Source organism: Dipodomys ordii, unplaced genomic scaffold (assembly GCF_000151885.1).
Source record: "Dipodomys ordii isolate 6190 unplaced genomic scaffold, Dord_2.0 Scaffold32, whole genome shotgun sequence".
Lineage (NCBI taxonomy): Eukaryota > Metazoa > Chordata > Mammalia > Rodentia > Heteromyidae > Dipodomys > Dipodomys ordii.
Window position 1 is genome coordinate 7,537,778 of NW_012267248.1, and position 14,654 is coordinate 7,552,431.

At 44.4% G+C, this 14,654-nt stretch overlaps 1 protein-coding gene across 1 annotated transcript in view; it reads left to right on the forward strand.

Annotated features, from left to right (window-relative positions):
* Bmp6 (bone morphogenetic protein 6) overlaps nt 1–14,654 on the forward strand; it is a 171,394-nt gene that overhangs the window by 1,288 nt on the left and 155,452 nt on the right. Inside the window, exon 2 of the mRNA XM_013016628.1 lies at nt 6–502. Within this exon, the coding sequence (XP_012872082.1) occupies nt 6–502 (497 nt within the window). The remainder of the gene's footprint in view (nt 1–5; nt 503–14,654) is intronic.

Below are 14,654 nucleotides of genomic sequence, written 5' to 3' on the forward strand. Positions count from 1 at the left end.
GGGAGCCCGACCCGTGCCGAGCCGCCGCCGCCGCCGCAGACCTCGTCCTCGGGCTTCCTGTACCGGCGGCTCAAGACGCACGAGAAGCGGGAGATGCAGAAGGAGATCTTGTCGGTGCTGGGGCTCCCGCACAGGCCCCGGCCCCTGCACGGCCTCCAGCCAGCGCACCCCCCAGCCCTCGCGCAGCGGCTGGCGGAGGAGCCCCCTCCGGGGCGGCTGAAGTCTGCGCCCCTCTTCATGCTGGATCTGTATAACGCCCTGGCCACCGGCGACGACGAGGAGGACGGGGCATCGGAGGGGAACGCGCGTCAGCCTGGGCTGCACCGAGGGGCCAGCTCGCCCCAGCTGCGGCCGCCGTCTCCTGGCGCAGGACACCCGTTCCACCGCAAGAGCCTCCTGGCCGCGGGCCCTGGCGGGGGCGACGGCACAACTCCACTGACCAGCGCGCAGGACAGCGCCTTCCTCAACGACGCGGACATGGTCATGAGTTTCGTGAACCTGGGTAAGGTTTTCTGGGCCGGGTTTTTGTTTTTTGGGAGGTGCGGGGGGAGGTTGTCGTGTGTGGCGCGCGGGGCCGGCTGGTGCCCGTGGGGATGCGGGGAGCGCTTGCACCTGCGCCGCGCGGGGCGGCCCGGGCGCTCCCCGCGGGATCGGGCTGGCGGACGGGCAGCCGCAGCTAGGAAAGCGCTGCCCCGGGCCGCCGTGTTTTGCTGGGCGCCTGGAGCACATACTCTGTGCTCCTTTCGCTCCTGCCTAGCTTGGGGCCAGGTTAACCCGGCTAAAGGGGAACACAAAACTCCTCCCCGAGTCTGGGCATCCTGGGAAGAAGGCCATCTTTCTTTTTTTTTGTCCTCATAAAGCCAAGCATGTTCGTTTTTCCCACGGATACTTAACAGGGCGCCCCGTAGCAGCTGAAAACTTTTGGAAAGTTGACGTGAGTGTTTTAAGAGGAATCTAAGGTATTGGGGGAAGGAGGTGCTTTGATTCCAGAAGGTCCCACAAGGCCAGTGCAAAGCAGCCCGGCCAGCAGGGGCTCGCCCCCGTGCCACACGCCACCCAGGACCAGGCGGGTAATCTATCCAGTGACAAGGCTCACATGCCTGGGGCCATTCCTTCCCCCCCCCCCCCCAAGTCTAACTTTTCATCAAGGGTGCCGAGCAGGGGCCGGGCTTGGGCTCTGAGCGCCTCTGAACCTGTTGCCAGGCAACAGAATGGAAATTTAAGAGCGGCTAAATCGGGCTTTGCCACAGACATTCTGTGGCAGCTCGGACAGAGTCACATCGTATTGCCTTTTACCCGCCCCCCCTCCACCCCTTAAGTGTTTTTGTGTGTTTGTTTTTTCTCTTTAAATGGGAAGGATAGCTGGACGCCGGTGACTCACACCTGTATGCTCCTTGGGAGGCTGAGATCTGAGGATCGAAGCCACCTCCCTGAGGAAATCGTGAGACTCACATCTCATGTTAATCGCTTAAAAAAAAAAAAACAAACCGAAGTGGAGCTCTGGCTCAAGTAATTGACCTCTAGCCTTGAACTGAAGAAGCTCAGGGACAGACAGCACCCAGACCCTGAGTTCAAGCCCCGGGACCCGCACAGGGAAAAAAAAATGGAGAGGGTAGGCAATGGAGAAGACTGTTCTCCAAGCCAGCGCCTCAGAATCATAAGCTTACTTGAGTTCAGCAAAGACAGGGATGGAGTTCTCTGCACCTAGACTTGGGGCTGCACCAGCCACGCCCCAAGGGAAGTCCCGTGGCACAGTGGGGTGAGTCTTCAGTCCCTTGTGATAGGTGTTGTCTATCCCCAGGCCCAGGAGTGGGTTAGCAGACACTTGCAGTAGTACCCAGGTCTCCAAGCCTTGCCAGAGCCGCCTGTATTATTAAGAGCATTGCCTGCATGAATGATTCCCCTGTAATGTGTCTAAGTATTTACAATAGTGTTGGTGATCCCCAACTTCCCTGAGCTTTAAGTGGGGGGAAGGAGGTGGGCAGGAATCAGTGGGGGTGTGGGTAAAATCCCCTCCTTCAGGCAAGAAGATTGACATCCAAGTGGTGCAGAAATCCTCCTGGGAAATTCATGAAACAGAATCTCACAGGGAGAGCAGGGTCAGGGTTGCCAATCTAGCTACTTGCACTGCCAGAGGATCTGATTGGAGAATTTTCACAATTTGTGGGAACCAAATCCAAGGTTGAGCTACCTCCAGGAAGCATTCTAAGGAAATTCTCTCTTGTGCCAGTCAATAAAATTTTGTGGTGGTTTAGGGTTAGCAGGGGACCATTGTTATTTCTTATTATAACCTTTCTGATTCTGATTTAATAACTTCCACCCCATATTTTCTCCCTCGACACCTTCTTCCCCCAAATTTCCTGACAGCTTTGGGGAAAAGTCTTAACTGCCTCATGAGGGGCTAGACCTGAGAGGAACAGTGGAAGGAGATTGGTATCCTGACTCCCTCATAGTGAATCTTTTTAGTTCCCCAGGAAAACCATTCCTGGGTTTGGTCTGTAGTCTTCAGCCTAGCTGATTAACTTCACCTTGAACACCTAAGGGATACTTGGGGCTGCTTTCCATAGGTGTCCAGAGACCTCAGAACCCTTGGGAGTGGGACTTATTTTGTTTTCAGTATGCTGCCATGATTCAGAACCTCAGCTATAAAAGATTTTCATATCTGGAGAAAACTGATCTGTCATCCCAGTAAGAGAATAAAGAGCAAGGCTTCCAAGAATAACCATAAAAACAAAATAAAACAAAAAAATCCCAAATGGCCAGGTGGCACTGGATTTCAATTTAATCCAATGTGAGAGAACAGAATCAGGAATCAGATTCCTTACAAGGTCCCCAGATGATCCCTGGGGCCTGAGGAACCACTACTTGGGGTGGTATTTGAAATGTCTAGACCTGGCTTAAGGCAAGTTTATAATGATGACATTTGTTCTATTTAGTGACCTCCAAATTCCCCTCGTTCCTTGCTTTTCTGAACTTTTGTGGTCTACTAGTACACACAGCTTCTGAGTCACACTGAAATGGTTGACAACTAATCTTGTTAAAGCAATGGTTTAGGGTGGTATCTTCTTTATTTTTCTCTTCCTTGCTTTAATTTTCTTTATTTAAATCTTTCTTTAAACAGTCTTTTTTTTTTTTTTTGAACAGTAGTGCTCCTTCCTGCTTAATAGACCTATGCAACAACACTCAGTTTAGGATTTGGGTTTGTTTTTTTAGTGTCTGATCTGGGGCTTGAACTCAGAGCCTAGGTGCTGTCCCTAGGCTTTATTGCTCAAGGCTAGTGCTCTACTACTTGAGCCACAGCTCTACTTTCCTGCTTTTTGGTGGTTAATTGGAGATAAGTCTCCTGGACTCTCCTGTCTGAGCTGGTTTCAAACTGTGATCCTCAGATCTCAGCCTCCTGATAAGCTAGGATTACAGGGGTGAGCCACCAGCATCTAGCTCCAGTTTAGTTTTTCCATAAAGAATTTTTGTTTTAGGTACTAGAGTTGAACTTGGGGCTCCTTAGTTTGCTACTCAGGCACTCTACCACTTGAGCCATGCCTCCACCCCTTCATAACAGTCTTAAATGTTCTAATAGAGGAAGAGAACTATAGCTGCATGGGCTAGAAGTTGCTTCTGGGGAACACAACTCTTTCCCAAGCTCCTCATGTCTCATTACTGGGCTTTCTGATGTAAGTCATACCTACGGTAGGGCCAGCCTTGTCTGTATAGTTAATTAAAGGAGCAAACCTTTCCTAGGTGAGTAGAATCCAAGCAGCAATCTATACCACTTGCCAATCAAGCCATTCTGTTTAATCTTAATCCATTTAGCAGTAGGCTAGGGAGATTTCACAATGAGAGGCTAACGAGATAAAATCTGATTACCGTGCCTTCCCAGTCTAATAAGGACAGTTTCATTTGAAGAAAGTAATTGCTTAGCAATGTGGATTCTCAAACTAAGGGTGTTGGGAGATTTCCCAATTGGTGTCAATGTCATATTAATGCTTGTGTTGTATGACTCATCTATTAACCTACAGAGGGATGAATGTTACACCACTGTGTTTAAAAGTAGTCTATGCACTGGGTTAAAAAAGTTACACATTGGAAGGATGAGGGAAAGTGTGACATAGTTGTAAACATGCCTCTTCTCTGGGACTGGAGGAATAATTTACTCATGAAATACATCTGAAACACCCTGAGCTTTGTCAGCCAGCAGGACTATCAGGAAGTATGAATCAACAGGATGAATCTTTCTCTTTAGTCCAATGCTGGTCATTTGACCAGCTCATTGTGTTTATGTAGATGGTTTTCAGCTCTGGGTGAGCTGCCTGGCATGTGCAATGCTTAGCTATCTGCTGTCCCTGCCCCCTGTAGGCTGGTCTACTGAATGCCCTGGTGAGCTCGTGAACTTGCATTAAAACAGGCAACCGATGCCTTCCCTTTTTCCCCTATTTGTTTTCTACTTCTGAAAAACAAAACAAAACAAAACAAAACTTGGCAGCCCTAGAAGCAATCCTGCCAAGTTGATGACCTTGAAGAAGCACCCTGAAATATCCTTCAGATCTTAGTGGGGAAATGCACCTTCTTAGAGAGACTTCAGTGTTCACTGCATACCTCCCTGCCATTACCATAACAACACCCTGCTTATTTCCTTCCTTGTGCTAATCACAGGGAGTTTTTTCTTTTCTTTTAAAATTTGCTTACTCATTTGTTTGTGTCCCCTTCAGGATGTCAGTCTTTTGGGCTGATGTCACCAGTCCGCCACTGAAGCCTGCACACCTAACCGGATCTAAGCCTGCTTGGTAGGTGCCCCAAAGAGACTGAATTCATGAACCTGTAAACCACAGCCCACCATTTCCATTCCCATTCCCATTCATGTGGAACACTTGACTCTAAAAATGGTAGACCTGATTTGTTTCGAGTAAAAAGTTTGAAGTGAAGACATTTGGAACATAGAGGTTTATTACAATGCTATTTATTGGTATACCTCTCTGAACATGAGTTCTTCCCATGTACATCAGTTTCTGGTATATATTACACATGAGAGTAGGCATGTCTCTCTATTTTTGCACTTTAGACTTATTTATGTGGAGTTAATGAGGTGTTGATATCTAGATGCTGGGATTAAATTTAAAAAAAAACCTCAAATCATGCTCAGAAAAAGGAATGAGTATGTGTCAGTAAAAGTAACAAGAAACTTATTGTACTAAAAATACTGGCAATCTTTTTAACAAAATACTCTTGGGGAACAGCAATTAGAAGAAAAAATGGAATACTCCCTACTTGGCATTTGTAACCAGATACATTGTAGTGTCTTTCCCTCATCAACACAGTATGAGTGGTACTATTTTTCACTGAAGCTGCCTGTCCTTAGGAAGATTTTTGTGTTAGCAGAAAATAAATCCATGCTTGCAAGCTGCTCACAGCGAGAGTAGATGGGGAAATTTGCAAGACTGTGCTTAAAGAAGCTGTAGATGTTCTTCTAAAGAGATTCAAATGTGAAATGCTACGGTATTTCAACAAAAAAAAATTGCAAGACTGTGCTCAAAGAAGCTGTAGATGTTCTCATAAAGAAAATTTCAATGTGAAATTCTGTGGTATTTGAACAACAAAAAGAAAAAGGTTGCACAAAGTGTTCTTAAAGTAAGATCAAAGGGCAAGCAGATATCATTGTTTTGGGCCCCTGTTGGGGTTTCCTTTGGCCGTGCTTCTAAGAATGGGTATAAATCCTTTTTTAAATATGCTGAATCATGGTTAGTTCCTTAGCTTAGCGCTTACCTCAGCTTAACTTGGAATCCAGCTTCCTTCGTGGTACTTTGCCCACCATCCACACATCTCTAGGTCTTTGCAGTCCAGCAGCTTTACTTCTTGGATTCCATCTTCCTTGTTGCTGGGGCTTGAACTAGATTTTCAGCATTGGACTATTTTAATGAGGTGATGGTGTTTCTGATTTAAGTCTTATAAATATCTGGTTAAAAGGAGGAAGGGATATGTAGGAACTTCCTAAGATCTGTATGGCAGTCACTTAACAAACAAAGTCCTTACAAAATAAATGGCCATTACCCAGTAACTAGCTGTCTTGTTCTGCCCTCCTGAGGCCCTGGACTGCCCCACTATGTGCTGTCAACTTGGGCCTGAGGGTGTGGGTGAAAGGGGGTGGCTCCTGTCCTCTCTTCTGTGTTCTTCATTAAAAACCAGCGCATTCTATAGCCCTTATTCCTCTCTCTAATTTTGATAGCAGAATTAATTTTATTCCAACACGTTTTCTTTTTTCATACCCGTAACTCCTGTTTAGCACTTATATGTATGTGTTCTGCTACTCGCCAGGAGCCTAATTTCACCTGAAGAATGTGAAATGGGTGGCAGTTATATCAAAGAGAAGGGAAACTATCACAACTTTAGTAAAAATTAGAATTCCTAAAGAAGCAGTAGTATCAACCTCAAGTTTTTTATTAGTATATATTAATCGCACAAAAGAATTTTGTTGTGATATATTCCTAATGTATATAATGTAGTTTGAGTTAACTATTTCTCTTTTATGGCCCCTCCCTTTAAAAAATAGATCTCATTTTTCTTCTACCATATAAAGTACTTGGATCATATGCACCTCTCCCCTCCCCCATTGCCCTGTCCTTTTGCTCTTATTCCCTCCTGCTGAACATTTTTGTCTGTGAGTTTTTGAGAGCCAGCAATTCTCACAACCTGAGTTTTAGCTGCCTATCCACAAGCTTTAGAAATTGTGTGTGTGTGTGTGTGTGTGTGTGAGTCAGTGTGAGTGGGCATGTGTGCAAGTTCTGGGGCTTGAATGCAGGGCCTAAGCACTGTTCCTTAGCTTTTTGCCTAAAGCCTGGCACTTTACACCTTGATCCACAACTCCACTTTTGGCTTTAAAAACTATTTTTTTCCCCTGGTTAATTGGAAATAAGAATCGTGGACTTTTCTGCCACGCTGGTTTTGAACTGCAATTCTCAGCCTCCTGAGTAGTTAAGGTTACAGGCATGAGCTACCAGGGTCCCACTTAACACATTTTTGATACTGAAAACATTGTTCTCTATAGATTTTTTTTTTTTGATGTTAAAAAGTTGGATAACAACTCACAACGTGAATTTTCTAGGGAAACATGCCCAACAGCAGATAACTGGTTCTGAGTTTATTCATTCTTAGCAGTACTGATAATTTTATATTTATCTACAGAATTTAGAGGTTGACAAGTTCATGAGCATTGCAGTTGATACTAACACAGAAGAATAGGGTTGCTGGTCAGGTATGAGTGGAAAATCCAGGAGAATGACAAAAGCTTGCAAGGGTACAATCCTGGATAAGAGGCGAGGGAGGCCCAATTCCTTGGGGATTTTGTGGAACTCTGCTTTTAGAAAAGATAATGCAACATATTTCTATAAATATCCTTTGGTATGCTGGAGGACTGTTGACCCCAAAGAATTGTTTTCTGCCCGAGACTGAGTTGAAAACAACGTTGCTCAGAACAGCATTGTTCCACCGATATCCACAGGCCTCGATTCCCTTCCTGCCCTTCCCATCTCCATTATTCCAGAGATTGGATCCATAATAGAGATGCTATCTAAATTGTATCAAGTAATTCCTTCATAGCTCCCCATGGTCCCATTATCTTTAACACAGCCCCAGATGACTGGGTTGAAAAATCTCCTTCAAACATTTTTGCAGAATGAGATTCTGGGTTCTGAGTGGGAGAGCCTTCCTGACTTTCAAGTTCATTGGCATACGCCCTAGTTTAGTGATCTTACTAGATATGTCTTGATTGTCCTGGGCCTGAAGTGTCCTTGCTCCTTAAGGGCCTAGTTTCTGCTCACATTGTTTTCTCATCATTGGAAAGAGATTTGTCTGGGAGGGAGCAGGGAGTGAACTCAAGGCAGGAGGGGTCAGGGAAACTCCTGGGGGAGTGGCACCCCAAGTTGACCTTTAATATCTACCGCCTTATGTATTATCATTCTGGTCGCTTACCCTTTCACCTTGTCCAGAATGTGACTTTCAGCCTGAAGCATCTGCATTTGTTGATGTCGATTATTGTTCCTGTGTTTACCATCTTGATTTCCTGTACATGAATATGGGCTAGGGAAAAAAAAAATTCCCATTTGTGTCTCAGCAGAGGGTGAGATTAGCTGTGTCATTGTCACGTGTCACTGTCTCCTGTGCTGATGAGGCTGGATTTTCCATTATATAAAACATTGACTTTGCTTTTTCTTTGAGACCAGTTATTTTGCCCCCTCCCTTCTTGGAAATCTGTGGATTCCATTTAAATTATCCACAAATTATCTACAAAATGGAAGACTGAAAGTCTTTATTTCTTTCCAGATTTTATTTGTAGTTTAGTTAATGACTGAGACGTTGTACAAAGAAAAAAAATGTGCTTTTTCTTTATTCTTAAAAAGCAGTTTAATACAGCACAACTGTGCAGAAGATTTCTCATATCCTCTCCTTTTGAGCATTTATCTTGTACAGCCCCAGAGCCATCCACTTGGTAAAGTTGGTGAACAGTTTATTCGGGTTTGCTCCTGGTGGTATTCACTCTTTGGGTTTGGATGTGAGTTATGTACCATGCCATGTGTGACCATCTTTGTGCCATAGTTGTTTTACTGTGCCAAGAATCCTCTGAGGGGAGCTGGCCATTTAATGGGGGGAAAGTAAATCCTTGAAATTCTTTGTGAAAAGAGTACTAAAATAGCTTTGTTGAGTAATATTTTGTTTCTAGGGTTTCACCCAAGTGGTATATAAAGTAATTTTGATCATCTATGACAATGTGGGGTTTCATTTTATAGTTTTGTGGGATGACAACAAATGTTTCAGAAATCTTTCTCTCTCCTTCCCTTTTCCATGGTTTCCCTCTTTTCTTTCTTCTTTATTTTTTAAAGACTAGGAGCTAAAAATTATTTTTCCTCTGCATACTTTTACTGAAGTGTCTGTCACCATAGTACCTAGACAGTACCACAGGCAGAGATATGAGTGATTAAATTTCTCCCTGGCTGGAGCCCTATTTGGTCCATGCTCGGCAGGATTTAAGGGAGTAAAACAATGTCTAAAGAATGAGCAGGAATTACCAGAATTCTGTGCTTGTTAAATTATTGAAATTTAGAGGAAGGGGTGTTGGGGGAGGGGGATAAACATTTTCCTTTCCTTTCTGAAATGTATATTAAAATTTTATGTGACTATGCGGTTGAGAAACTAACAAAATATTTTATTCGCCCTAGAGGTGGGATCTAGGAATCTTCAGATTCCTTCAGGAAAGACTATTTAGATTGAAGTTAAGTTAATTCAGACTTCACAAATCTGGAGTTCTTTGTACATAGAATGTAGAATAGGCTTATTTGCCTTGGAACTGTTTTCTATTTAAATGGGATCTATACATATCACTGGTAAATAAATACAAACAAGAAACGTGGTAACTGGAAAGTTGAACATATACCTGGCAGTTCACCTAAGAGGTGTTGGGAGTTTGTGAGCACTATTCCTTTGGGAATCTGTACAGATGATACTTTATGTCTATGTGTGTACTTCTGTGTGCTATTCCTGGGGCTTGAATTTAGGGCCTGGGTACTCTCCCTGAGCTTTTTGCTCAAGGCTAGTACTCTACAACTTGAACCATAGCTTCACTTCTGGCATTTTAGTGGTTAGTTGGAGCTAAGAATCTCAAACGTTTCCTGCCTTGTGCTGACTTGGAACTGTGATCCCCAGATCTCAGCCTCCTGAAAAGCTAGGATTACTGTACAGGCATGAGCCACCAGTGCTCAGCTGATGATACATTTTATGAATTCTCCCTCTTTGTGGACTTACCCATCCTGGTGGGGAGGTTTTACACTGAAGTGTAACCAAATTACTCTTCATGGCCCACTCCATCTCTACCCACACAGATGAAACCTTAAAAATAAGAGAAGTGCTTGGGGTCAAGACAGTACAATTGGGTTTAAAGGAAGGAAGGAAAGAAAAAAGAAAGAAGGAAGGAAGGAAAAAAGAAGGAATAAAAGAAAAGGAAAGGAAAGAAACCCATAAGATAAGTCTTGGGCATTCTCACAAATCTAGTTACCTCATCTGCTTCATTGAAGTTATTTGCTTGTATTCATATCTGAGCACAAGTGTGTCATTACTATGTGATATGGAATCCAGCATGATATGAGGGATGTAGGGCCTGGGGGTTCCACAAAGGCTGCTGGAGTCCCCATCCTCTTCTTGCTTTCCATGCCTCTTTCTCTTATTTTCCTCCCATTAATAAATTTAGTGACTTCATCTCATTGAATTCCTCTTTTATGTATGTTCTTTTCCCATAATCTTGGTGCCTTTCTCACTGAGCCAGATTACATACTATTTTGTAGCGTTTTAAACCAAAGAAATAAGTCATGGCTCACTATTATGGTTAAGTAGTAGATTTCTTGATGATACTACAAAATGCTTAAGACCTTGTAAGTACAGAAGAAAGAGCACTTGATTAGCATTCAGGAGCCTGGAACTCAGTCCCTAGTCTTACTAGTGTCCTTTTTAAAAATAATATATTGTTCAGGACACTTAGCCAAGTTTCTAGGTTTCTTCCCTTGACTGTAAAGGTGAGTATTGAGCTAGACCAGCATTTTCCAGAAAGGGTCTCATGGAATACTACTCTTCCAAAACATTCTGCAAGAAAAGATCATGGACGTGCTTCCTCTTTATTCCTGTTTTTGCGATATTCGCGTCTATCTGACTATTAAAAGCTGCAATGAGGGTAGTAGCAAAGCAATCTGCTATCTAATTGTAATAGTATTCTTTGAATTTACTTTTTGCAGTCTGATCTATTTTTGGAAAAATCCTCTGATGTCAGATCCAGGGCTTTCTGTGTCCGTCCTCCCCCCCCCCCCCCCCCCCCCCCCATCCATCCCTTTTCCCATTCCTGAACCCCTTCCCTAGTTACTCTCATAGAGTTGGGGCAGGGACCCCCAAGGCTGCCTGTCCATCTGCCATGGCCCTTCTGTGGATCCAGCTCTGTCCAGTGGGTTTCCTTCTTCTGCCTTGCACTGGTGACCCTGGGTTCCCTCCCCTCCTTCCTGAGGGGGAAGTGGCTTCCTGTTCTTGCTAATCCTTGGGATGCTGCTCCATGACCTGCTTGGCTCTTGAGATCCATCTCCCACTTCCCTGCCACCACTTCCCTGCCTTAAATCCTCTCTGTTTAAACACTTTTGTGGGTTTCTCAATCCTGTTTGGATCCTGTGTATTCACCTTTCTGTAGCTGTGGCAATACATTTGAGATAAACAACTTAAAAGGAGAAAAGGTTTGTTTTAGCTCACAATTTCAAAGGTTTCAGTCCATGGTCACTTGACTCCTAGTAAATAGAGTCTCAGGGTAAGGATGGTAATGGAGAAAAGTTGCTTACCTTATAATAGCCAGGCAGGAGATAAGGGGCCAGGGACAGAGATACTCTTCAAAGGCTCTCTCTCTCAGTGACCTCTTCCTCCTCCAGGTTCTGCCTACTACAGTTTGCACCACTTCCTAGTGGTTCATTCAACTATGAACCCATCAATGAACTAATCCATTGAGAACATCAGAGCTCTTATGAGTGAATGGCTTTCTTTAAACACCACCTGCTGCACAGAGGACCAACTTTTTTTCTTTTTCTTTTTTGCCAGTGTGGGAGCTTGAACTCAGGGTGTGAACACTATCCCTGTGCTTCTTTTTGCTCAAGGGTAGCACCCTGCCACTTGAGCTACAGCGCCACTTCTGGCCTTTTCTATGTATGTGGTGCTGAGGAATGGAACCCAGGGCTTCATGCATGCTAGGCAAGTACTATACCACTAAATCACATTCCTAGCTCCAGAACCAAGCTTTTAACACCGGAGCCTTTAGGACCTTCCAGATCTCAGCTACAACAGTGCCTATGTTAGTCCACTTTCTGTTACTCTAACAGGTAATTGAGACACCCAACTTATAAAAACAAAAGTTTTATTTTTAGGTGAGCATTTTAGTGGTTCTAATCCATGGTCATTTGGCCCCTATGCTTTGGGCCTGGGTTGAGGCAGCACAACAGAATAGGAGCACATCATAGAGCAAAACCTACACCTCAGGGTCAGAGAAAAGAGAGGAAGAAGAAGAGGCTGGGCCTCACTATCCGCTCCAAAAGCACGTTCTCAATATCCTTAATACTTCTCACTAGTAGGCTGCATCTCTTAAAGGTTCCACCACCAAACTGAGAACCATTTCTAGAGATTGGCAGTTCCAAACTATAGCAGACTCTGGTGGCCATGACCTCTTAATTCCCTGGAACGCAGTTAAGAAATCTCAGTTCCAGGGGCATCCCTTTCTGTGTTTCCTTGAGGATTTCCCTCCCCTCCTCTGCCCTCCCCTCCTCTCCCCTCCCCTCCCCTCTCCTTTCCCCCCCTCTCCCCTCCCCTCCTTTCCTCTCCTCTCCCCTTCTCCTGTAAAACAGCTTTATTGTGGTAAAATTGACATACAATTAATAGCCTACAGTTTCATAAACTTTTACATAGGAGACACCAGTGAAACCAACACAGTGATGGTTATCTATTCTAGGGCTTGAAGCAATCAGTCTAAATACACAGGAAGTGCTAAGTCCCATCTTTCATCATTGCTACTGCTCTCTCTCTTTTATCTTAAGGGCTTTAAAAGTCCTTTTTTGTGTGTGATGGTATGAACTGAAGATGTTTGTGAATGGCTTTCTTGGATCAGAGAAGTATGAGGTCAAGTCTTCATGGGGTCAAGTCTATGGGGTCAAGCTTGTTCTTTGCAATTTTTGTTGGCCTTAATCCTGTATCTCACTTTCTTTATTTAATCATTGAAAGAATCATAGTGAAAAATAGGCAGGCTTCTTTTAAAATGCTGAGACCAGACATCCGGGGTACTTTTGGGTTGTTAGTGCCCTGTCAACATCTTATTTCTAAAAAGTCAAGTTTCAAAGCTTAGATCCTGCTGGAGAACAGCACAAGCTGCTTCCACACGTTTCTGTTTTAAATTCAGACAATTTAGGTAGGGCACAGATCCAAGAGCTTTAAGAAAATAGCCTCCAACCTACTCCCAACTTTTCCCTTGTGCTCACTCTCCTCTGAGTGTTCTGTAAGATGAAAGCGATGTCTCTTCTTTCCCCTCAAGACAACCTACACATTGTATTTTTTAAATTACCCTTTTTCCTTAAAGGCTGGTTAATGCCACTTACTCTAATATTACCTCAGCAAAGCAGAAACTTGTAGATCCTACAGCTGTAAGAAGAGAGAAAAACAGTATTTAAGGTATTGTTAACCGAATGGCCCAAGTAGCAGCACCAAGTGTTGTGATAGCTTTGGAAATTACTCAGTCGGTTCCCAGCTGCTGGCCGTGCAGGGGAGATGTTCTTTCCTTTCACATGCCTTGCAGCTGAGAAGTCTCCATCGCTCTGCTGAAAATACCCCATTGGAGGTAACCAATGATTGTCCCCTGTCCTCATTCTCTCTTCTACAAGCTCTCATCCAAGGAACTCCTTTGAGCTTTTCTCCCTCCTGCTCAGCCTGATGTGTTTGGGACATTTTCTGAAACACAGCAGAGGACTGAAAAGGACTGTGGCAGGAGACCCATACATAGGCAGGTGACCGCTGGGTGCAGAACTGGAGAGCCATGGCCACTGGGCCTGATGACAGGTGAATAGCAGGGTCTTGGGTGACCCGTGGCCTGGACAAAGAGCAGGATGCAATGCTGGGGAGCCAGCAGACAATGTGAAATGTTCAGCAAGCCAGTGTCAGCTGTGGTGAGGTCCCATCCTGGAGCACCATCTCATGCATTTGCTTTCCTTGTCTTTTACCCATCCAACTGTCTTAGTGCAAGAACCATTTTACTTTTGTTTAAAAATAAAGTTTTCATTTCTGTGGATCCATACCTTCGCAAATTTATGAAAAATGAATTGCTTAGAAAAGTGATGTTGAAAACCTCAAATACACGCAAAACCAAGCCTCAGTTTTAAACTGTTACATTCCCATCACATAAAGTTATTGATTAAATTGCCATCAGAGTGTTTAGTAGACAGTCTTCTTAGTTTTTGGTGGAACTGGGATTTGATCTCAGGGCCTAGCGCTTGCTAGGCTACTGCTGAGACATGCCTCTGCCTGATACTGTTTCTGTTCATATCTCATTGCTAGCCAGTGACAGAGTTTCTGAACCAGCAAAATGCATTAACAAGTGGCTGCTTGGATCTGCCCTGGCCCTAAGGAGTTGGGCTGGGGGAATCTGCAGTTTAACAACCTCCCTTGGTGACACAGATCAAGGGGAATGGCTAAGGTTTGAGCACAGCTATTCTACTGGTGGTTCTGCAGGTTGAAGTTTCATCTCTGCCCTCCCACATCCAATCAATGGAAAGATTGACTTTCTGTTTTACAAATCTGTCATTCCCACCTACTCAGCCTTTCTCCATGGCTTCCCAGGTTTCCCAGATGAGGTCTTTATGATCCTAGGCCTTGACTTCTGCTCTGGCCTCTCGGTTGCTAATCCAGCCCAGCATCCCTGCCAGCTCCACTTTTCTGCTGTCCAGATGTGATCAGTTACTGCACCCCCATCCCTAATCACTTTCATTGGATCCTTATGGTCCATCAAAGGAGGCCAGAATGCTCTGACTTCCAGCACTGCTCTCTCAACTCCACCCTCCTTGCAGACAGTCCTGTCCACCTACTCTGCTCTGCCACTTCTCAGTTTACCTTGC